The sequence below is a fragment of the Rhinolophus sinicus genome, chromosome 3 (genome assembly GCF_057876585.1).
Source record: "Rhinolophus sinicus isolate RSI-liver-muscle chromosome 3, RSI-T2T, whole genome shotgun sequence".
Lineage (NCBI taxonomy): Eukaryota > Metazoa > Chordata > Mammalia > Chiroptera > Rhinolophidae > Rhinolophus > Rhinolophus sinicus.
The window spans coordinates 127,364,521-127,386,287 of NC_142503.1; the positions used below are offsets into that span (position 1 = coordinate 127,364,521).

The window sequence follows — 21,767 nt, forward strand, 5'->3', positions numbered from 1 at the left end:
GATAAAGGTAAAGACTAGAAGATGAGAAATGATCGGTTCCCAGTGTGTTCTGTGGTCAGCCTGCATACTTGTTCACACAGTGCCATTAGGATGCCAGCAGACATGAGGCCCAAGTCGAGGACAGCCTTCAGTCGTTCACGGGATGGCAGTGAGTTAATACAGCAGTCACACGCTGGTCCCAGTTCATCACGTTGTAGGACAAAGCCAACATTCCGGTCTGAAAGAAGCTTAGGACTTGCCTCTCATCTGATTGAGGCCACTTCAGTCAACCAAGGTCCCCAGCACAGAGACAGAAGATACCTCTGGCCTACTGCACACCCACCATCACTGAAAGTGAAAGGGGCAAGGAACATATCAAAAACTACAAACTCAACCCTATTAGGAAAAAAAAGTCCCAAGTGTTCATCTAAGACCCTTTTCTTTTATCTACCCTGGTATCTGCCACAACTTGACCAGCAGTTTCCCTAGCCCCTAAATCAGGCATATTAACCATTCTGTTTTCTTCCGAGGGGACTCTGAGTCACTGTCACCTCTCTGACTAGCCTTTCTTGAACACATCTGCCCCCAGCCCAAGTCAATAGGGTCTAGTGGTATATACATCACCAACAGGGAGGAGGGCGTGAAGACACTGGGAAGGGCCCCTCTCCATCAGCACTCAGCTCCCCCCGTTGCTGGAATGAGGAGTTGAAGTGGCGGTACACACAGACACAGCGTGCTGCTCAGGGAGCAGCAGCCAGAGCCTGGAAAGGATCATTACAGGGACTTCTGCAGGCCCAGACAGCACAGAACCCCATGCCACCTGTCCCCCTTCTTTATCTGGTCTTGGACTCTGGGTTGACTGGCCCTGTATTATTCCTGGGGGAGTGACCAGCATAAGGCAGAAGTGCACGCTGGGGGCGACACTAAAGGAAGGACTACTAATAATGTCCCCAGAGGGAATGCGCTACCTTGGAGGTAGACAGTTCCCAGGCACGGGAGGACTTCAGGCAGATAAAGGACAATGACCTGCAGGAATCAGGGTGGAATGTCCTGATGGGACAGCAGCTGGTCTGATTCTTCTGTTTCCATTTTCCAGCTAAGTGGTTTGTCTAGATACAATCTCTAACCCCATCCGCATACACACACACACAAAGTAAAAGTGGGCCTCGCTTTATGCAACATACGTGAACTGTAGAGAAAATGCAAGGGTCTGATCACATTGACATTGTCACTGCAGAACATGGCTTCATTGGTTTGGTGAATGGGCAACACCTCAGCAAGTGCATGGAACCAGGGACTTTCGGACACATTCGTTAATCTGTAAACTTGAATACAACAGGAGAGCTGCCATTTTGAGGAACCCTGAGAGTATTTTGGTAATGCAAACAGTCACCCCTTACTGTTTTGTAAATGTGGATTTGGGGGTTGCCCAAAAGGGATGCAGCCATTATAGGGCACATCAGAATGAGGGTGCAGTGTTAAAATTGAGGGCACATGCCCTGGGGACAGAGGACCCTCAGTTCTGAGCGAGGTTTTGGTTCAGAAGCCTGTACAGCCACAAACACACCTGAGACTTGGTCCAAGTACCATTCCTCCAAGGAGCCCTCCTCCATGTTCTCACGTCTCTTCCCAACAGGTATTTTTACGTCTGATTTATAGGCAGAAGTAAAGGCCACGCTGCTCCAACAAGGTCACAGACAGGCACTGCTGAGACCAGAAGCCAAGTTTCCTTCTGCCTTCCCCACCAGCTCCCTGCTGGTCCCCCTGTGACCCAGACCCCTAGCCTTTCCAGGGCCCAGCATTCCCTCCAAGGTTCCCAGGAGCCCAGCCAAGCCTGGGAACCATCCAGAGCAGCAGCCAGGGAGAGGAAAGGCTCAGCTTCCTTGCCATCGTTCTTCATTCCCCTCCCGCCCACCCTAGCCTCCATCCCCAGCTCAGCTTCAAGAAGCCAGCAGTCCCAATCTCCAGGACCTACCCTCTTCAGCAGCCCTCACTCCCTACAGAAACCCTGTGCTATGGCAAGGTTGAGAAGTTAGGGCTGAGGAGAACCTCTTGAGAGCTGGCTGAGGTCCTGACTCAAGGGGAGATCAGGTCACTTTATGGACCTGTCCCCAAAGTGCACTAGGCAGGAGCATTCCCCACATTCAAATGCTCTTCCTCAGTGCTTCCCTAACCCAGTGCACTAACTTAAAGTGGGTCTCGGTCAGGGTCTGAGCAGCACAGGGACCCTCGAAGGGGCTGAGCTGGGTGAGGCTGGAGCTGACAGGGTGGCAGCCACTCAGGCAGGTGACGCTCAAAAGTTGAGACTGAGCAGGGCCTCCGAAAGCTGGTTGATGTCCCGGCAGTAAGGCTCCCGCTGCAAGATGAAGTCCACCTTGTGATCCTGGCCCCAAAACACCTCCAGCAGCTGGCGCCGGAGCCGCTCCGTCTCCCGGGTCTTCCGAATGCCACCACTGCCTTTTTCTTCCTCTTCTCTCCCCTGCTGCTGATTACCGTGTTCTGCGAAGCCCCTGGAAGGATGCTGAGCCTTAGAAGACCCTTGTGCCCTAGGAAGAAGCAGAGAGAACAGAAGAGCTGATGCGCATCCTGGGGAGAAGTTAGAGCTCCATGGGCCTCCCAGCGCAACACTGCCCTTAATCACCCTATTCCTGGCTCTGAAGTTCCCCAAGCTGACCACTGAGGGGCAGTGTCAACACAATTACGATCTATTCTAGTCTAATAAACTAATCACTTCATTGTCCAACAGAGGGCGTGCTAAATACAAGTGGCTATAAGTAAAAACAACCATGTTCCAAATAATTCCAGCAAACACACTGATAAGGGGAAACAGGAAGCAGAAGCTTCCTCCCGCCCAGCCTTGAAGGGTCTGTGTCAGGATTCCCAGTGAAACAGTTAAAGGTCAAGCACAAGGCAACCTAAACCACTACAGAATTAAGGTAGCCCTGATTGAGGTCACACTTCCCGCCAAGTCTCCAGGTCTGCAAGGCCCGTGTGCAGAGGGGGCCAGGGCTGGGGGCTACCTAGGGGACTCTGAGGCATTACCTGACTGGCTTCTTCAGGAACTCATCCAGCATGGGGCCATTTCGCCCCAACGGGTCATCAGGGACCATGAAGAGGTTTCCCACAAAGGTGAAGGGCAGCAGGCTGGACAGGGACAGAGAATGCATGGTCACAAAGGGGCCCCTGCACACCTCCCAGACAGCTGAGACCAACTCCACCAGAAGCTGTCAGCTCCCATCCTTCCAACCAACACCAAGCCCCTTCCCAGAATCCTCACCCGGCGCAGGACATAACTGGTTTTAGAGGAAGATCTGAGTCCAAGCCCTTTTCTCAGGGGAAGCCCCCTCACCGCTCTCTGATAATTGCCATCCACTTCTCGGACTCCTCTGCCAGGTCCCGGAACTGGTCATTGGAGACTATGATCCCATCAGTCTCTTCAGCCAACTTCACCATGAACCTGTCTCAAAAACCAAAGCAACATCCGGGATTCTCCAAAGCCCCAACCCCAAAAAGTGCTATCAATATCAACTCCCACGACCTACTTCTGGTGATGGAGATTTGCTTCCCCTACACCCCCCACCTTGACCCAGGCAGCAGGAGGCTGACTGGATACAGTGCCATGGGTTAGAGAGGAAACAGACAAATCCAACGTGGAATCCAAAGACCATTCCCACCACTCACCACAATCCTCCACTTATCACTTTAGGCGTGGTTGGCAAGACAGTAAGATCTGGCCCTGGCTCTGTCTTCTTCCACCCTACTCCAACAATCAGTCACAAAACCATCATGTATTTCCTCTGAAAAGTATTCCACTCTGCCTCCTTCCTTTCCATTCCCACCATTACCACCTTAGCTATTCGGACACTGCAAATGAGACACTGCATAGCCTCCTGATAAAGAGGTCCCCCACCTCCTGCCATTTACCACCCTCCCCCAAGAGACCATGCCCTTCCCCTACACAACTCTTCCACTCTTGCCCTTTATCTACTGAATAAAGTCCACATGCCCAGGCCTGGCAGTGAAGCCTCTCTAGCACCCAGCTCCAGCCACCGTTATGGCGTTCTTCCTCCTGGTATTCCCAAAGCTACTCTCAACTAGTGCCAAAATCAATGATCACATTACATCTTGTTCCCCAAACATGCCCTGTGCTCTCTTCCATGTTTCTCAAACTATTCCCTCCATCTGGAAGGTGCTTCCCAAACCTCACTAATGAACAGAATCACAAGGGGAGATTTAAAAAAGAGATGCCTCGGCCCAATTTGAGTCATCCTGATTCCATGAAAACTGGGGTAGGACTCATAAAGAGGTATGTGGGGATCCTTTTTAACAGGTTTAGAAACCATGAGATCCAGCCCATCCCATGTCCCCGTCTCAACAAAACTCACAAATCCCTCCCTCCCCACAAAATCCCAGCCGGAAGGGGGCTCCCTTTCCTCCAAGTTCCTGTAGTGTTTGATTTATAGTTTCTTTTGGCTCTTTCAAGTCAAATTCCCAGCATTCCCGCCTCCCTCTGCAGGCCACCCACCTAGCACTAAGTGGGCAGTCAGTGTGTGAAAGGCAGTGTGGTACAGAGGGGACTAGTAATCAGGACTGGCTGTGACAGATGTCTGGTTCAGAGTTTCTGGGAAACAAATTAAGGAGATGACATACAATTGCATATGGAATCCTATGATATAGAAAAGGTATTATCAGGTTAAGCACATGTGACCATTATCACGACACATCACACGTTGCTCAGCAGCATTCATTCAGCAGGCCTATGCCGTGCACCGTGTATTTGTTCACTGTAACTAGGCATAATTCCAAACTCATATTGTGCTGTCTTCCTACCAAGACCTATACAACTACACAGACACGTGCCTTCAAAACTCATTACAACTGACTCGATCTTCAGTTTCAGTTCTGTGTCAATGCTGGTGTGGAAAGAATGTTCCATATCTTGGATAATCTGTGAAATCCAGACATAAAACAACAGCATCGGGAGAAAGTGAACTACCTTTTTGTAGGATACCATTTACTTGTTACGGAAAAAAAGTTAAGTATTTGAAAAGACAAAATATATCATCGGTATGGTGTGGAAACCAGTTTTTTTATTTAAAACTGAAAATCCTAGAGAATAAAGAACTTGTAGTTGTAAAACTTTTTAATTGCTTAGCTTTTAAAATCTGCCCATTTCCCACACCGTGTGTGTACCCTGAGGGGATGTGCCCTGTGTTTTTCATTTAAACTATCTCGCAGCTTTAAGTTCTCATTTTCGTCACTTGGTAGCCTTTGCCAAGAGAATTAACCACTCCTACCCTCTGGTCCATTTCTGTACCATAGAGATAAGACCCTCTGCCACACTTGATTGGGTCCATGAATAGTTAGGGAATATCACCGTACTCTTGCCTAGCACCTTGAATGAGGCAAGCACATACCTTACCTTCTTTTCATATTCACAAGGAACATGAATAAATGGTAGAGGGTCCTGAGACAAGAGGTTAATTCACTAAGAGATTAGTCCATAGTCAGAGTCAATGAGTAATGCCACTTGGCGCTCCAATTCAGATCTTCAAATTCTAAATCCAGTGATCCCTCTATTATACCATGTTTTATTTATATTTTGATTTATGTTACTATGCATGGATTGTGTTTCTTCACTTGATTTATTTTGAACATTTACTCTGGTTTTTCCAAGATGTTGGGGGATTTCTCTACGTGTTTGGAAATTGAGGTTGTGAGAAGGCATTTGTCAGCTATTCATCTCATCAGCTTTTCCATCTTGCCATTAAACCAGTATTTTCTAGACAGTAAGGTACTATATACAAAGCATCTAGTTTGATAAATGAAAGATGAAGGATGAATGGGCAAACACATCTGTCCACCATCCATCTTATCTCACCTGTGGAGCAGGTTTACCTAACCAGTCATGGGCACACAGAGAATAACTGGCCCTTTGCCCGGCTACCCAGGTTTAGAGAGTGCAAAGGGTCATGAGTTTCTGTCTCTCCCTCGATCTCCCACTGGGCTCCTTGAATATCAAGCCTGGGACCAGGAGAGAAATAAGTACCTGTCATCATAGGAGGAGATCCTCTTGCCATCCATGACTCGGGAAGGAGTGAGGGAGAGCAGGCTGAGGGAGTAGAGTTTCTGCAGGAAGTGACCCTCTAGAGAAACAGAGGGGCACAACACAGTTATCCTCACGGTGGAGGCAGGGCCTCTCCCAGGACACAAAAGACCAGGCACAAACTCACCTCTGACCTTGGCATCCTTACTGAAGCGCCACTGAGGCACAAAGACGGTTATGTCCCGGTGGCCACGGTCCCAGAAGTACTGCACAGCAATGGCGATGCCCCGACTGGAGAAGTAATGCTGGAGGCCGTGCCTGCAGTGGGAAGGGGTCGACACGCTGGGGCCCCAGAGCAGGAGGGCCTGGCAGCCTAGATGCAGTGCTTGCCCCTCAGCACAAGGCCCCAACGTGAATACAACTGCCCGTCTCCCCTGTCCCCAGGACTCGCAGCCCCACTGGGTACTCACACCATGGCTACGTTGCTGCCATCAATGACAATATGGCGGAGATCTGGCTGGCCAGGTACATTGGCAAGGCACAGGGTGAAAGGATCCTGCAGGGCCTCCTGGAAACGCTGAGTGCCAGTCACCAAGTTGCCCCCCCGGGTGCCTCGTTTCCATGGAGACCCCCGACCTCGAGCCACCACCTGCTGCTTGTCTGCCCTGTCTCCTCGGTCTCCACAGTGCCACGGGGGTTCAGGTGCAGGTGGGGGGCTAGGCACTCTAGGAGGTGAGGCCTCCCCATTGTGGAGCCGCTGGAGGAGAGAGGCTCCCCGGGTCTGTGCTGCCCTCTGACAGGGGCCCTGGGCACCAGAAGACTCACCCTGGACACAGAACCTTCCACTTTCCTGAGGCACCCCCTGCTTTCCCAAGGTTTTCCCCTTCAGGAGGCCTGCCTGCCTTGTCTCTCCTTCCCCTGACTGTGACCTAAAGGCCACTTCTCTTTCCCAGGCCTCTTCCCCAGGCAGCTCCTTCCACCCCAAATCCATCTCCCTGGGACCACCCTGCTTCCCTCCTTCCTTCTCCATAGCATGTCTCTCTCCCCTTGACTCCTGCCACCCCATAGGTCCAGTGTCCAGGGACTCCCTGCCTTCACTCAGGGGAGCTCCAACTCCCTGGTACTGAGCACCCAGCAGACCTGGGCTCCCTCCCTCCCAAGAGGGAAGTGCTTGGGGCCCCTGCCCCCTGGATGCTTCCTGCACGAGGCTCAGCAGTTCCTCCTGGATAGCCAGGGGCAGCTGCAGCAGGGCTTCTCTGTGGGCATCCTCCCGGGGCTGCAACAGGGCACAGAAGTCTCTCAGCACTCCAGCACACTGAGAGGCTCCAGGGGATGGCCCTGGCCGAAAGTCCCAGCTCAGCTGCTTCACCAGCTCCTCCACTCGGCTCTGAGCCATGACGAAGGCCTCGGTCAGGCCACTGACCATGAGCGAGCCGGGTTCCCTAGGTACCAGGTGGGCTGACGTGCTCCAGACCAGGCAATCAAGGAAGAAGCCCTGGGCCCCCAAAAAGATGCAGTGTAGTTTGGGTGGGTAGTGGATTTCATCCTGTAGCTCCGGGCTACAGAGACCCTTCAGGTACTCCTGGGGGGAAAGAGGGGAAGGTAGGAAAAAAAGAGACTGCTGGAATCTTAAGTGGTCCAGTAGCCCCTGCGGGCTCATTGCTCTCCCCTGAGCTCCAGGATGCCTGGGCAGAGCAATGGAGCCCCACAGATCCTGACAAAGGTGGGGGTTAAAAAGGGATCAAGAATCTCACTTTTTTCTCTTTCCAGCTGACAGCCTGTGGCTAGTATTTCCATGTAGAACTCGACTCACTTTAAGATACAATTATAATTAATTGGTTACAAGACTGTCTCTCTAAATATTTACATGTGTATGTGTGTTATATATTTCCATCATAATGATCACCATTGCTAACTTTTACTGAACTCATGCTTTATCTCATTCATGCTTTACCTCATAAGCCTCATGAAGTAGACACTATTATTCACGTTTTATAGGTAAGAAAATTGAGACTCAGGTCACAGGGCTGGTAGGTAGTGGGGCTGTACTGGAACCCAGGCCTGGCCTCCCACCCTCCAGTGAATTCCTTGCTGGGGCCTTCTTGCCCAGCCGGATTGTCTCTGCTTTCCCAAAGAGCACAACCTGATTTGAATTGAATCACCTGTCTGTTCAAGTCCTGGCAGAAGCTGGGTCATCACAGCAGAAAGGAAACCAAAACTCCAAATACAAAGTTGGAAAGTCTCTCAAAGCTCAGGACTACAGACTGAGGTTGCCAGTAAGACAAGCCAGTAGTGGAGATCCCCCCCAGGCCCTCCTCTCCCCAGCCTCTGAGTGGAGGAGGCATTGTTCCCGGAAGGGTCAGGGAGGGGCTTTCACCTTGGCTCTGCTGGCATTCTCCTTGGGGCCCTCCAGCTGCAGCCAGATGTGAGGGTTCTCCGGACAGTCCTTCGGGAGGACGCTCATCCCTACGCGGAAGATGCGCTCCACGTGGGGCTGCTGCCGCTGCACCTTATCCTCGGCCTCCGCAGACACGGCAAAACGGTCAGGGGACGCGGAGCCAGCCCCCCAGGTAGGCATGGCTGTGTGGCCACCCAGCCCTGGAAGTAGGAAAGGCAGGTCAGAGTCTCGCCGACCCCTCAACCCAAATCTTGGTCTCCAGGCCAACACCAGCTATCAACAGGTCGCATCTAGTTGCCGATCTAGTAAACACCCCAGGAGATTTCGGGCCATCTTTGGGGTAGGAAGAGAATGTCAGATTAAAGGGACACAGGCCTTCCCTGAAGAGGAAGTCGTGGGTAAACAAGACTCTCTCTGGGATGGGCGTCTGGCCTTTGGAAAAGGATGACCACAGCCCTGAGCAGGAAGCGGGGTGGGGGGCTCCAGCTCGCTCTGGGGCCATTAGAAGTGGAAGGATGACGAAAGATCCCTCTTCTAGGGGGAATCTGCAATCACCGGGTCCAAGACGGCCTCTTAAAGATGGATCCTCACCAGGGTTTGAACTGGGCTGTCCTCTGGGATCCCTCGTCTGCCATTTCCAAGGTTCTAGCCACTCTCACCCCTCCCCCTCCCTCTGCAGCCATCCCCGCGGTCGCGCCAAGCGCCCCACCCACGGCCTAGGGGTCGAACCGAGCCCCGCCCCCGGCGGCGCTCAGCACTGCGGCCTTCGGCTCCCGCGGCCCGGGCGCGCATACCCGCCTCGGCCGCCCGTTGTGGCCTCTCCTGCCGGTGCCTCTAGGTGCCCGCCGGCCCCAGCTTCGCCCGCGCCCCCGGCCCAGGGGAGAAAGGCGGGGGGCTCGAATCGGGGCGGGCCTTCCCGGATTTCTCACCCAACGGGGACCTCTCTTCTCCACATCTCGAACTGTTTTTTGAGTCACTTCCTGGCCCGGGGCGGAGTCAGCCCGGCCCCTCCCGGGACTGGGCCTGCACCGGGGCCCCGCGCGCGCCCACCCCCGCCCCGCCCCTCCGGGCTCCTCCGAGCTCCGGGCCTCGGCCCCGCCCACTTGCCCTCAGGTCTCTGGGTCCCCTACGTCTTCTCCAGGTTCCTCTGGGTTCCCGCTGGTTCTCCGCAATTCTCAGGAAAGAGGAATCACTCTGAGAGTTGGAGGTGAAGACAGCCTTAAAGCGACTAATGCAGTCCCTTCGGATGAAGTTATGGAAGCCCAAAGAGGGAAAGAGACTGGCCCAGAGTCACAAGATAGTGACACTGTTGGCTCAAGCACTTTTCACCAAAACAATTCTGGGGGAAAATACAAGGGCACTCCTTTCTAGCGATGGAAAAGATGCCACTGAGTGCTGTGGACCTGTGAGGGATTTTGAAGAGGGAAGGAATGAGGTGGAGGAAGGGGGCTGTAGGAGCTGTCTCTTGCACATCTGCACACTCTCACACACACACACATCCACGTTCTCTGTGGTTCCAGTTCCAGCCTTCAATGCTCTCTGGAGAAGCTGCCCTGGGGTTCTGGCTGCAGCCCTCCTGTCTGACTGCTTCATCCCTCCTTTCCCTCCCAGAGCCCAACTGCTGTCATTTTGTGCCCTGCCAAGGAGGAGGGAACAGCAGTGACAGCAGGAGAGGCATGACAGAGTTGTGGGGCACAGAGAGGTATGGAGAGGGAGATTCTGCGACCAGGTGACAGACCCAGAGAGAAGGCGGAGAAGCAGAGTGGAGGTGTTGAGAGTCTGGGGGGAGTGGAAAGTGAAAGGAGCAGAAAAGGAGGCAGAAGACAGGAAGTCTTGTGGGTCACAGAGCCCCTCAGCCATGCTGGTAGCAAAGCAACATTGGCTACAAGGTCTCGCACCCATCACTGGGCTGCCCTTGGCCCTGATGCTTCTGGCCCTGGGGACTGGATGGGCCCAGGAGGGGGCAGAGCCAGTCCTCCTAGAGGGCGAGTGCCTGGTGGTCTGTGAGCCCGGCAGAGCTGCTGCAGGGGGCCCTGGAGGAGCTGCTCTGGGAGAAGCGCCCCCTGGAAGAGTGGCATTTGCTGCGATAAGAAGCCACCACCATGAGCCAGCAGGGGAGATCATCAACGGCACCAGTGGGGCCATCTACTTTGACCAGGTAACCCCTTACCCTGCCCGGACCTAGAATCAACTGTCCAAGCGCACTCTGCTGTTAAGGAAACAGCCCCCTGCTGTGGCCAGTTGCCCCTCAACCCCACTGCCCATCTTCTTCCCCTTCACTCTTGCCCATACCCCTCCTTGCCCTTTCTCACCAATTTTTTTTTTTTTTTGAATCATGCATTCCTCCTTTTGGCAGCTACTTGCCATCCCTTCTTTTCGTTACTCACCGCCCCATCCCTCAACCCAGTGGTTTCCCTGAGCCCCAGGTGACCCTAGCCCACTCAGCAGTGTCTCCTCCTAGGTCTTGGTGAATGAGGGCGGTGGCTTTGATCGGCCCTCAGGCTCCTTCGTGGCCCCTGTCCGGGGTGTCTACAGCTTCCGGTTCCACGTGGTGAAGGTGTACAACCGCCAAACTGTCCAGGTGACCTGAGCGCTGGGCCCTGTCCTTGACCCTGTCCCGGCTTGGGAGGAGGGAGGAATAAGCAGAGCCCAGCAGACTCCTGGACAGACCCTCCATTGACTTGTGTCCTGGGGAACCAGGAGCAAGGGCGGAAAGGGCTTACCTAGCAGAGAGTGGAGGACCTGCACTGGCCACCCCTCAGCCCTCCCAGGAGAGAGCACTGAGCCCCAGGTTCCAGAGTATTCCTCTGGGGCTGGGGCAAAGAGGGGGAGCCCTCAGAAAAATGGGGTTCTAGGACGAAGGCTGGGGAGAGATGCTAACTGGGCTCCCTCCCCAGGTGAGCCTCATGCTGAACACATGGCCTGTCATCTCAGCCTTTGCCAACGACCCTGATGTGACCCGGGAGGCAGCCACCAGCTCTGTACTACTGCCCCTGGACCCTGGGGACCGGGTGTCCCTGCGCCTACGTCGGGGGAACTTGCTGGGTGGCTGGAAATATTCAAGCTTCTCTGGCTTCCTCATCTTCCCACTCTGAGGGCTCCAGGACAAGACTCTAGCCCCTGACCTCTGTCCTCTTCCCTCTCCTGCCCCAGAAGAAGCATCTTTGGGACAGGAGAGAGGCTCCCTCTGGCTGCCTGTATTCCACCTCCTTGCATGGGACCCTGTGCCAAACACCCAAGGTGATGAGTAGAGCTGTGGTGTCTCAGGACCTCTTACCCACCCACCCCCCCACACACACACTCACACACACACAAATGCCCTCACAGCCTGCCATGGCGTCTCTTTGTGTCTACAGCCCTAGGATCAGGGCAGGGTTTGGCAGATAGAGAGGCCTGAGCTACTTTGCAGACTCTGCTCCCCTTGCCCCACCCCTCCCCCAGCTTCTTGCTCAGAGCTACTTGGGGGCAGGTGGCACAGGTGAGCCTAACAGGCCCCCACAGAGGCCCAGATGGACCAGCCTCGGCATACCCAGCAGGCTCCTTCCTGTGAGGAGTGCCAGCATCATGGAACTCTGCCAGCATAGTCAGGAGCTGAGCCAGCACCATATGGGCTAGGGCAGGAGGCTCAGCCACCAGCAGAAGTGTGGGGAGAGCCACAGAGCAGCCCAAAGCCTAGGGCTGGTAGGGCAGGAAGAAACATGTGCCTAGCCTGAAAACACATTTTTTATGTACACTGGGGCAGCCAGCAGGCAGTGAACCTGGGTGTTCATCTGTACCAGGTCCCAAATGGACTCTGGCCCTCACATCCCCACCTGACACATGGGTTGTGTATGTATGTTTGCTCTGGCTGGCAGTGAGTGTACAGTGCTCCCTTGGGCAACTGCAGGTGGGGGTAAAAGGTCATATGTGGGCAAGTGTAGATCTCCAGGCATGGCACATATCAATGACCATAGCCACTTCCTGAAACTCCACCTTTGTAGTCTGAATTTCAATCACTTCACATCCTGACCACCACCTCCTTCCTCCCAGCTGTCAGTTAATCTTCACTGTACCTGTTCTAGACTATCCTATAACCTCTCTTCTTTCTTCTGATCTGTCCTATGTTATCCTCCTTATTAAACTTCCTATTACCTTGGATTCCATGATACATCCCTTCACCCACTCTCCTGCCAGTATTATAAACTCTCTTACCTTGCTGTCCCATTCGCCCAGCATGGATGACTCTATCAATAAAGTAACTAGGGAATGATGGTTGATGAGACACTCTAGGATCACTAAAGATAAAAGATGCCATTACAATTTGAATCGGTCACAGGATACAAGCTGATATGTTGTAGAGAAAATAAATGTAAAACTATGTTAGAGTCAAATAAAAAAGGATTTACTAATGTTTGAATTAAATAGGAAATACCAATGTGAATTTGTGGTTTTCAAAAAGAAATCTTTGTCACTAAAATGTAGCATAGAAACAACATTAGGAAAAATCTAATATGCATTCTTAGCACCTGGATCTTTGCCTCAAATATTATTCACTTTAAAAGGACTCAGGGTTCCTTGGAAAATAGCTCCATATCTTAAATAACTCTAGGCCTGGAACACGTTGATGACAAAAAGCAAGGGTACTTTTTCAAATGTATAGGGTAGAGCTGAAAAAGCAAAGGAACCAGTTTTAAAATGTTTCCACCTGACATTCTGTGACAATTTGGTAATCAAAAGGAAAATAATACAATTAATTGGATAAAGGTGAATTTTTAAAAATTATGACTAATGATACTCCAAAACGAAAAAGTCACTATAAAGTGTGCAAAAAGATAGTTAACATACTGAGTGAAGAAGATTAAATATAATAGGATATTTTTAGTTAATTTTGATAAGTAGAAGAGTGTAAACATAGTAGGTATTTTAAGTATTCATAAGGTGCATTTACTTTTCTTTATCTGTATACGAGTAAGTAGGGAGGGGTGGATATGGAAAGCTGTGAGTAATTCCAGAAAAGGTTGGAACTGTCCCAAGAATGAAAGAGACTGATTGGCACCATCTGCGCGTATATTACAAATAAGAAGAAAGAAAACCCAACAGTGTGTTACAAGATGATGAATTAGTTAAATGTCCTAAAGATAACTGCTCACTGCTCAAACGTCATCCTTATTCTCTTGGGAAAGGGAGCCTCTATATTATCCTACTAATTATAATGAGATTATAGGAAAGGCAGTATAACCCAAAATAATAATGCCTTAAGCAAGATAGATTATTTCTGTCTCACACAGAAGAATCTGCAACTAAAGGGTCCAGAGATGGATGGCAGTTCTTTTGGGTTCCTAGACCAAATTCCAATGTGTGGGGGGAAGGAAAGGTTGCTTCTCATTACAACACCAAGCAATTCTCGGACACCAGTGGAATGTCCAAGAATTCCACTTAATTCAACACAATTCAGACATTATTGACCTGGATCCTGCATCAGATTGCACAGGTTAAGGGATCAGTCCCACGAGACTTTAGACTCCAGCCAGAAGCACAGGCTGTTAACTGCACTTCTGACCAACCACCCATAGATTGGAGGGTCCAATGACCCCTCCTTGGCAACTCAATTTAGACACAAGTCTAAAATCCACGTTGTGCTTCTGATCGACTGGCTAGATTCCAGATTCCAGTGTTAAACAAAAATATTTTAACTTCCATGACTGAAACTCTTTTCGAAAGAAAGGGTTTATTAGGCTATTGCTAGCAAAAAAGAAGACACGTGTTGGGGCATGGAATCTAAACCATCAGCATCATGGCTACGTAGAAAAGATAACATGTCCAATGTCCAGCAGTTTTGCAAGTATTTGTATATATCAAGTAAGGGGAAGAAAGGTGTAGGTCATTCTGAAAGAATTTGCATTAGCTACAGATAAAGGTGCTGGGTGAAGGTGAAGCAGGGCTAGTTCTGGGAGGGGCACAGCAGAGTCCATAAAGCTCAATGACAAATAAGAAACGGAGACTCATGGGGTTCCACAGCATCCAGCTATTCTCTCTTTTGAATAATCACAGAAATAGTCAGCTAGAAATTAATCCTAAATTCCAACAAATACACAGGAATGTGAGCAGTCTTTTGTCACAGCTGGTCCACTACTATCAACAGGCTAAGTGTTCTGTCTCTTTCTCTCACTCTCTGGTTGCTGTAGTGTTCATTTAGGACATCTCAGAATTTTTTCTCTTGTCACCAGTGACCCCCTCCTTGGGTTCAATTAATTTGCTAGAGAGTCTCACAGAACTTAGAGAAACATGTTACTAGATTACTGGTTTATTACAAAAGGATGATTCAGGAACAGCCAGATGGAAGAAATGCATAGAGCCGATGTGGGCAAAGGGCTTGGCGCTTCCATGCCCTCTGTAGGATCCACTCTTCCAGCACCTGCAAGTGCTCACCAACCTGGAAGCTTTCTGAACCCTGTCCTGAATTTTTACGAAGGCTTCATTTCATAGGCGTGATTAATTCAATCACGGGCCATAGGCAATTGAGTCAACCTCAGTAGTCCCACTCCCCTTCCCAGAAATGGAGGTGGGGGGCGGGGGGCAGTGGGAATGAAAGTTCCAACCCTCTAATCATATGGTTGTCTCCATTGGCAACCAGCCCCCATCCTTATGTGCTTTCCAAAAGTCACCTCACTAAATAACAAAAGGTACCTTCTTCATTCTTAGCACTTAGGAAACGCTAAGGTTTTCAGGAGCTATGAACCAAGGATTGTGTGGAAAAAGACCAAATGTATATATGAGAAATGGTCATCTGAATGACCAAATATATATTTCTTATAAATCACAATATTGCAGCAATTTTGTGATCATCACAGCCCAGTTTCCCCTCTTGCTGCTCCACCATCTGTAGTACACGAGCATCACCTCCTGACAAGATGGCTCCTTGAGCTCAACCATTATATCGCCTTACAGCCCCCAGGAAGGAAGGAGTAAGGAAGAAAGGGCACACCACTTTCCTCTAAAGAGGCTTTCTGAAAGGCGCCCCTAACATTTCTGACTGCATCTCACTGGCTGGAATTTAGTCACGCGTGACCACACCAGGCCAGAGAGAAACAGTAGGAAATAGAGTTTTTATTGCAGGCAGCCAGGCCCAGCTAAAAGTCAGGAGTATTGTAATAAGGAAGAAGAGGAGGTTTGACACTGGGAAAAACAACTAGAAGTTTTTTTAAATGCAAATGAGCGAGATGAATTTGTAAATAATGTTAATAAAGTTATTGTATTTGTTTTCTATTACCATGTAACAAATGGCATAAAGCTTAGTAACGACTTAAGACAACACCCATGTGTTATCTCAGTTTCTGTAGGTCAGAAGTCCAGCAGGGCATAAGGAGATTCTCTGCTCAGAGTTTCAAAAGGTCAAAAGCAAGGTGTAGGCAGGACTACCTTCCTTACTGAAGTGGCAGAATCCACTTCCAAGCTCATTCAGAATTCATTTCCTTATGGTTGAAGGGAAACAGAGTTTGCCACCCCAAAATATGCCTTTTTGGGATATTGATTATTTTAGGCTAATTAATTTCAAGAAACAGCACACCTGGGAGAAGCTCTGAAAACCGGGTAAAAGTTACCCTCTGTAAAGAACATTTACATTTGTTAAGAGAAATCTGTAAGGGTGTTTCCCTCACTGTACCAGGCCTGCGTTCACTGTCAGTGGAGAAGACCCTGGACTGAAACCTGCATGATTACCTTCCCCTTGTTTACTGTGCTTTTCCTGTTCACCTCCCATAACTGACTCTCCATCACCAACATCTTTGTCTTTAACCGAAGGTGATATTGAAGGTGATGGCTTCCATCACTTTGACGAGTTACTCAGTGTTCCTGGGTCTCTCCCATTGTAACAAGAGGTATATATGTAATTAAATTTTGATTTGTTTTTCTCCTGCTAATCTGTCTTATGTTAATGTGATTATTAGTCCAGCCAGAAGAACTGAGGTAAAGGATAATTTTTCTTCCCTGACATGGTTGTAGGACTGAGGTCCCTGGTCCCATCCATCTCTGAGCCAACAACATCAGGCCAAGTCTTTCTCACACTTTGAATCTCTCTGACCTACCCTTCTGCCACATGTCTCTGACTTCAGAGGAAAAAGTTCTCAGATTTTAAGAGATCATGTGATTAAATTGGGCCCACCCAAATAATCCAGGATAATCTATTTCAAAGCCCATTACCTTAATTACATATTAAAAAGTCCCTTTTGCCATGAAATATAACATTCAGAGGTTCCAGGGGTTTGGTATGGACATCTCTGGGACATCTATGTATCATACTTATTAAACTTAAAGATGACATTATTTAAAGAAAAGGCATCCAGTTAAAATACACTAAATTCATGGGAATGGTGTGGGCTTGAAAATGTCCCATGATATACAAGATAAACACTGGCTCAGGTTTTAATCATCTTAAAAGGTAAACCAGTTCCCAGGTCCCAACAAACACTTCATTAATTGAGAATCCAAAACTTGGTCTACACTGAAATAATGTTCTTTTGGATATCCAAATTCAAAACTTGGTCTGAACTGAGAGTATCCGTCTTTCAGATATACAAACCAATTTTTAGAGTGGGTTTAAGTGATACTATGGTAAATTTTATAACCCTTGTAAGATATGTGTGCTTTACCAAAATATTTGATGCTTTTAGAGAAGTTGACATAATACTGATGATTCTATTGACATAAGGAAGAGGCTTTAAGTTTGCAATCAATGTTTAAAATAATGTGACTTATAAAATGTATAGACTTTGATTTGTTGGTTATATAAATAGTGTTTAAAAACTGAGACAGTTTTTGCTTAAATAGGATTTTTTATGAAGTAAGTAGATTAAACAATAAATAAAGCACAGATGGTGGCTAGTGTTCCTCTCCAGGTACAAAAACTCCTCCAACTTTAAGGATCCTAAAAATAGAATCCAACTGTCCTGCCTTCCTTACACCCATGCCCTGGCAGCTGATTACTACAGGGAAAATTCCCCAGCTTCACAGTGAAGGATTCACTGTAAACCTAAATCCATGGTCTGTAGCCACCCCTGGCCTCAACCCTCCAAGCAATTCTTCTGTGGCTTCCTTTGTCAGCTTCTTTCCTCATCCTCCCCCAGAATCCAACTGAAGCCTTCATTTCTCTCCTTAAACCTTTTACCAACTCTGCCCCCACTGTCAGCAACAGATGCCTTACCTTCTACTTCACTGAAAAAGCAGAAACACCAGGCAGGAACCCTTCCCACCATCACATCTAGAAACTCACCGTCCTCCTCATCTTGGCTTCTTCCGATCTGGCTCAGTAGAAAACGCGTCCCTTCTCTTGTCAAGGCAGCGATCTTCAGCCTCAAGCCATGGATCCCGTCTCTTCCAAGCATAACCTTTTCTTTTCCTTTCTTCTCTCCTCTATATTTTTCTCCCTCTCTACTTACTCCTTCCCTTCAGCAGTTAAATAGACTCTAGTCTCTTAAACCTAAAAGAGAATAAAATGGATGTGGAAATGGTTGTAGATATATATATACATCTTCAGCTCAATATGCCCCTCCAGGTAATGGGCATCATTCCCCTCTTTTGAGCCAAATATCTATGCTCATCAGTTGCTCACCTTTTAAGTAACTATGGCCTGCACTGCTCCACCTACATTGCGCTCAGCTGGTCACTCACAACTTTTGTGTCACTAGAGTCAACAGACACTTCTTCGTCCTTCTGTTACTTAGACTCTCCCTAACGTTTGTCCCTGTTGGCCATACCTCCTTCTAGAAGCACTCTCTGCTCCGATATCCCTGACTGTGTACTCTGTGGGCTTTCCCTCCACTTCTCTGCCCATGCCCCAGTTTCTTTTTCAGGCTCTTCTACCTCTGCCCATTTCTTAAATATTGGTTTTCCTTAAGGTCCTGCCCCAGGATTCCTTCTGTGTGGCACACTCTCGAAACACGGTTTCCATCCATGGGCTGACAACTTCCTCATTTTTTTATCTCTATCCAGAATCTCCCTCCTAAATCTCAGGCTCGTACATTGGATTTCCCACCTTGAAGTCAACCTGCTAAAATTGACCTCTTTCCTCCCTAAATTTAATCTCCCTCCCTTATTCTCTGTGGCTGCATAGGGAGCCTTCCTGTTGCCCCAACCAAACACCAGCTCTATCCTCAATTCTTCCCTCTCCCATAACCCCCATATCCAATTACTCACATCCACAGGTCCCATCCATTGTTTTCCACCCACCCTGGCTCAAACTACCGGTATCAATCTCTCAGATGGAATTCTACAAAAGCTTCCTCAGCTGGCCCCGTGGCCTCCACTTTTGCCTCCCTTAGTCTATTATCTAAATTGGGGTTGTCATGATCATCTAAATGAACTTCACTGCCTACAGCTCTTTAGGGGAACCCCAGAGGGAAGAGGGTCTCAGAATGAAATCCATATTTCTTAACATGGTTTTGAGATCCTTTGCAATTCAGCTGCAGAAGATCTCCCCGCTTCAGTTTTCACCATCTACAGGAATGTGGGAAACTATAAAATAGTACCATTTATTAGCTGAGGGAAAATGGCACTTCTTGGGGAAAAAAAGGTATGGCATTTGAGTCAAAACTAACCAGGGCCAAGGGAATCATTCGTGGACTCAACAGAGGTCAATTAGGACCTGTTTTAGTTTATGAATCATCTTAATGTGGGCCAAACTAAAATGGAGAAATCTTAACTGACACTATATATTAATAAAAGATGGAGAGGCCATAGATTAAGGGACGGGGGAAGTAACAGTGGGAACAAAGTTAACATACTTGCCTGAGAGGCAGTGAGCATAGTGGTTTAGGCAGTGGGCACAGGAACCTCTCACTTAATAGCTGCACATGACTGTGAGTGAGTTACTTCACTTCTCTGTACCTCATTTGCTTCATCTATAAAATGGAGAGAATAATTGTAGCTGCCCCAACAGGGTTGGAAAACACTGAGAACAGCACCTGGCACAGAGCAAGTACTCAGTATGTGTAAGTTACTGTTACCATATGAGTTAGGAAACAGTAAAAAGTTGTTCACGTCCCAAGGATTCTTGGACAATCTTTACAAAGCAGACAAGATTTTTGTTTTGTTTTATTGTGGCCATTTACCTATTATAATGTTCTTTCTTTGAGGTGTGTTCACTTGTATCAGTGAATACAAGACTTAGTAAATGGTTGCTAGGAAAACAAGGTATAGCAAGGCTTAGGGGTTCCTAATCTCACCAGATAGTTTATGTACATTTTAACGTGGGAACTGATACGATGCAGGACATTCTTTATCTTATAGTGTGCTTATGTCATGGGACTGTCTGCATCCCAGCGACTTGGTAATTTCTGTTAGAGACTTCGGGAAATGCACCTGTCATTGCCCCCAAGGATAAGGGAAAATCATGATAGATATAAACATGAGAAGCAATGTCTACTAGTCTACAGTGCCATGGCACTCAGCTGTGGACAAACCTTTTTTATTCACTCCTTTGAAAATAGGAGGAATCTCCCCGGTCTTTGCTCAGACCTTGTAAATTGTTCAAAAGTGAAGAAGAGAAATCTCACCATTAGAGGGCTCAGAGGCTAATCTGGGTAAAATCTGATTATTGCTTAAAGTTTTCTGAGTAAAACTAAAGAGATTTTGCTGGGCCACCTTTCTGATCAGTCTTCCACTTGGGATTTCTGAACCCTTCACTCACTGACCTAGGGCATGTATGTTATTCTTGGTGAAGGGGATCAGGGAAGACCAAGACCTCTCTGAATAAACTGTGAGCTGAGACACCGGGCCCCTGTGCCATGGGCTTCTATGCCACACTCTCCCTCACCACCCTGAACTGTATTTGTTTGTTGAATTGCCTCCCTCACTGACTGTGAGTTCCAAAGGGGCAGAGACCCATGTCACCCACAGTGCTTGCTATCCACCCACACCTAGTTGGGGCCTGGCACATAGTAGGTGCTCTATAAATACTGAATGGCAGTATACACATGAGCTGGGGAGTTCTCAGGAAGGACAGTCCCTTCCTGCCACTCCATACCCCCCAGCCAGTGCTGAATGGAAGTTTGGGCAGGTAAGAAAGGCAGCAAGAGGCAGAGACCTGACGTCAGGAAGCTTGGCCAGGGTTACGGTAGTCTCTGAGCCTGAGGGGCAGTGACAGCAACAGTTCCAAAGATAGGAAGGAAAGAAACGTTAGCTAGCATGCAATCATCTTAGTTAGTTGGGCCTGCTGTAACAAAAACACCATAGACTGTGTGGTTTGAACAACAGACATTTATTTCTCATAGTTCTGGAGTCTGGACATTCAAGATCAAGGTGCCAGCAAATCAAGTGCCTGGTGAGAGCCCATTTCCTCATGCGCAGATGGCCATGTTCTCATTGTATCCTCATGAGGTGGATAGTGAGAGCAAGCTCTAATTTCTCTCCCTTCTTATAAGGAATTTGTTCCCATCATGGGGGCTCCACCCTCACGACAGTATCTAAACCTGATTACCTCCCAAAGGCCCCACCTCCTAATACCATCCCTCTAGGGGTAAGGATTTCAATATATGAATTCGGGGGAGCACAAATATGCAGCCTATGTAGTGATAAATGCTTACTCCATACCCGGTGCCACAGTAGTCTCTTCGCACAGATTATTTCATATATTCTTTGAACTATCTATAATTTAGGAATTGTTACCCTGCATTTGACAGATGGGGAAACTGAGGCCTCAGGAAACAGGTCACATAGCTAGCAGATACAGAGTCAGTATTCAAACCCAGTTCCAGCTTGTTTCCAATACAACTGATTCAGTTCTGATGCCATGTTCTTACGTCAGCCTTCATTTATCTTCCCACCCTACCCATTTTCAAGAAATAAACTGGGGGGTGGGGGGTGGGAGCAGCCCAGTGGCTCAGGTGGTTGGAGCTTCTTGCTCCTAACTCCGAAGGCTGCCAGTTGGATTCCCACATGGGCCAGTGGGCTCTCAACCACAAGGTTGCCAGTTCAACTCCCACAAGGGATGGTGGGCAGCGCCCCCTGCAACTAACAATGGCAACTGGACCTGGAGCTGAACGGCGCCCTCCACAACTACGATTGAAAAGACAACTTGACTTGGAAAAAATCCTGGAAGTACACACTGTTCCCCAATAAAGTCCTGTTCCCCTTCCCCAGTAGAAAAATCTTTAAAAAAAAGAAAAAAAGGGATTTATAGATGATGTGATATGGAATTGTACACCTGAAATCTATGTAATTTTACTAACAATTGTCACCCCAATAAATTTAATTAAAAATAAATAAATAAATAAATATTGGACTTATTTAAGAGAGAGAGAGAGAGAAACTGGGAAGAGCACTCGCGTGGAAGCCACAGCCTGGGCTCCCCTCCCAGCCCTGCCACGAACC

General features: G+C 48.6%; 2 protein-coding genes across 8 annotated transcripts; one reads left to right on the plus strand and one right to left on the minus strand.

The window, feature by feature from the left end:
• Positions 1-1,133: 1,133 nt before the first annotated feature.
• KHNYN (KH and NYN domain containing) lies at positions 1,134-9,467 on the minus strand. Of its 7 annotated transcripts, none has more exons than XM_019714396.3 (8): positions 9,353-9,467; positions 8,403-8,623; positions 6,496-7,607; positions 6,213-6,343; positions 6,029-6,125; positions 3,329-3,436; positions 3,022-3,123; positions 1,134-2,525 (listed from the first exon to the last, which is right to left on the minus strand). In XM_019714396.3, the coding sequence occupies exons 2-8, from the start codon at positions 8,601-8,603 to the stop codon at positions 2,273-2,275; spliced, it is 2,004 nt and encodes a 667-aa protein (XP_019569955.1). In that variant the 5' UTR covers positions 8,604-8,623; positions 9,353-9,467; the 3' UTR covers positions 1,134-2,272. The 7 variants fall into 7 exon arrangements, 6 of the variants coding, with proteins under 6 accessions (XP_019569955.1, XP_019569952.1, XP_019569954.1 ...); XM_019714393.3 differs by having other exon boundaries at positions 9,218-9,426; XM_019714395.3 differs by lacking the exon at positions 9,353-9,467 and adding an exon at positions 9,015-9,151.
• On the plus strand, positions 8,457-16,321 carry CBLN3 (cerebellin 3 precursor). Its single transcript, XM_019714402.3, has 5 exons — positions 8,457-8,595; positions 8,962-9,065; positions 9,565-10,581; positions 10,885-11,004; positions 11,321-16,321. The coding sequence occupies exons 3-5, from the start codon at positions 10,282-10,284 to the stop codon at positions 11,516-11,518; spliced, it is 618 nt and encodes a 205-aa protein (XP_019569961.2). The 5' UTR covers positions 8,457-8,595; positions 8,962-9,065; positions 9,565-10,281; the 3' UTR covers positions 11,519-16,321.
• The last annotated feature ends 5,446 nt before the right edge of the window (positions 16,322-21,767 follow it).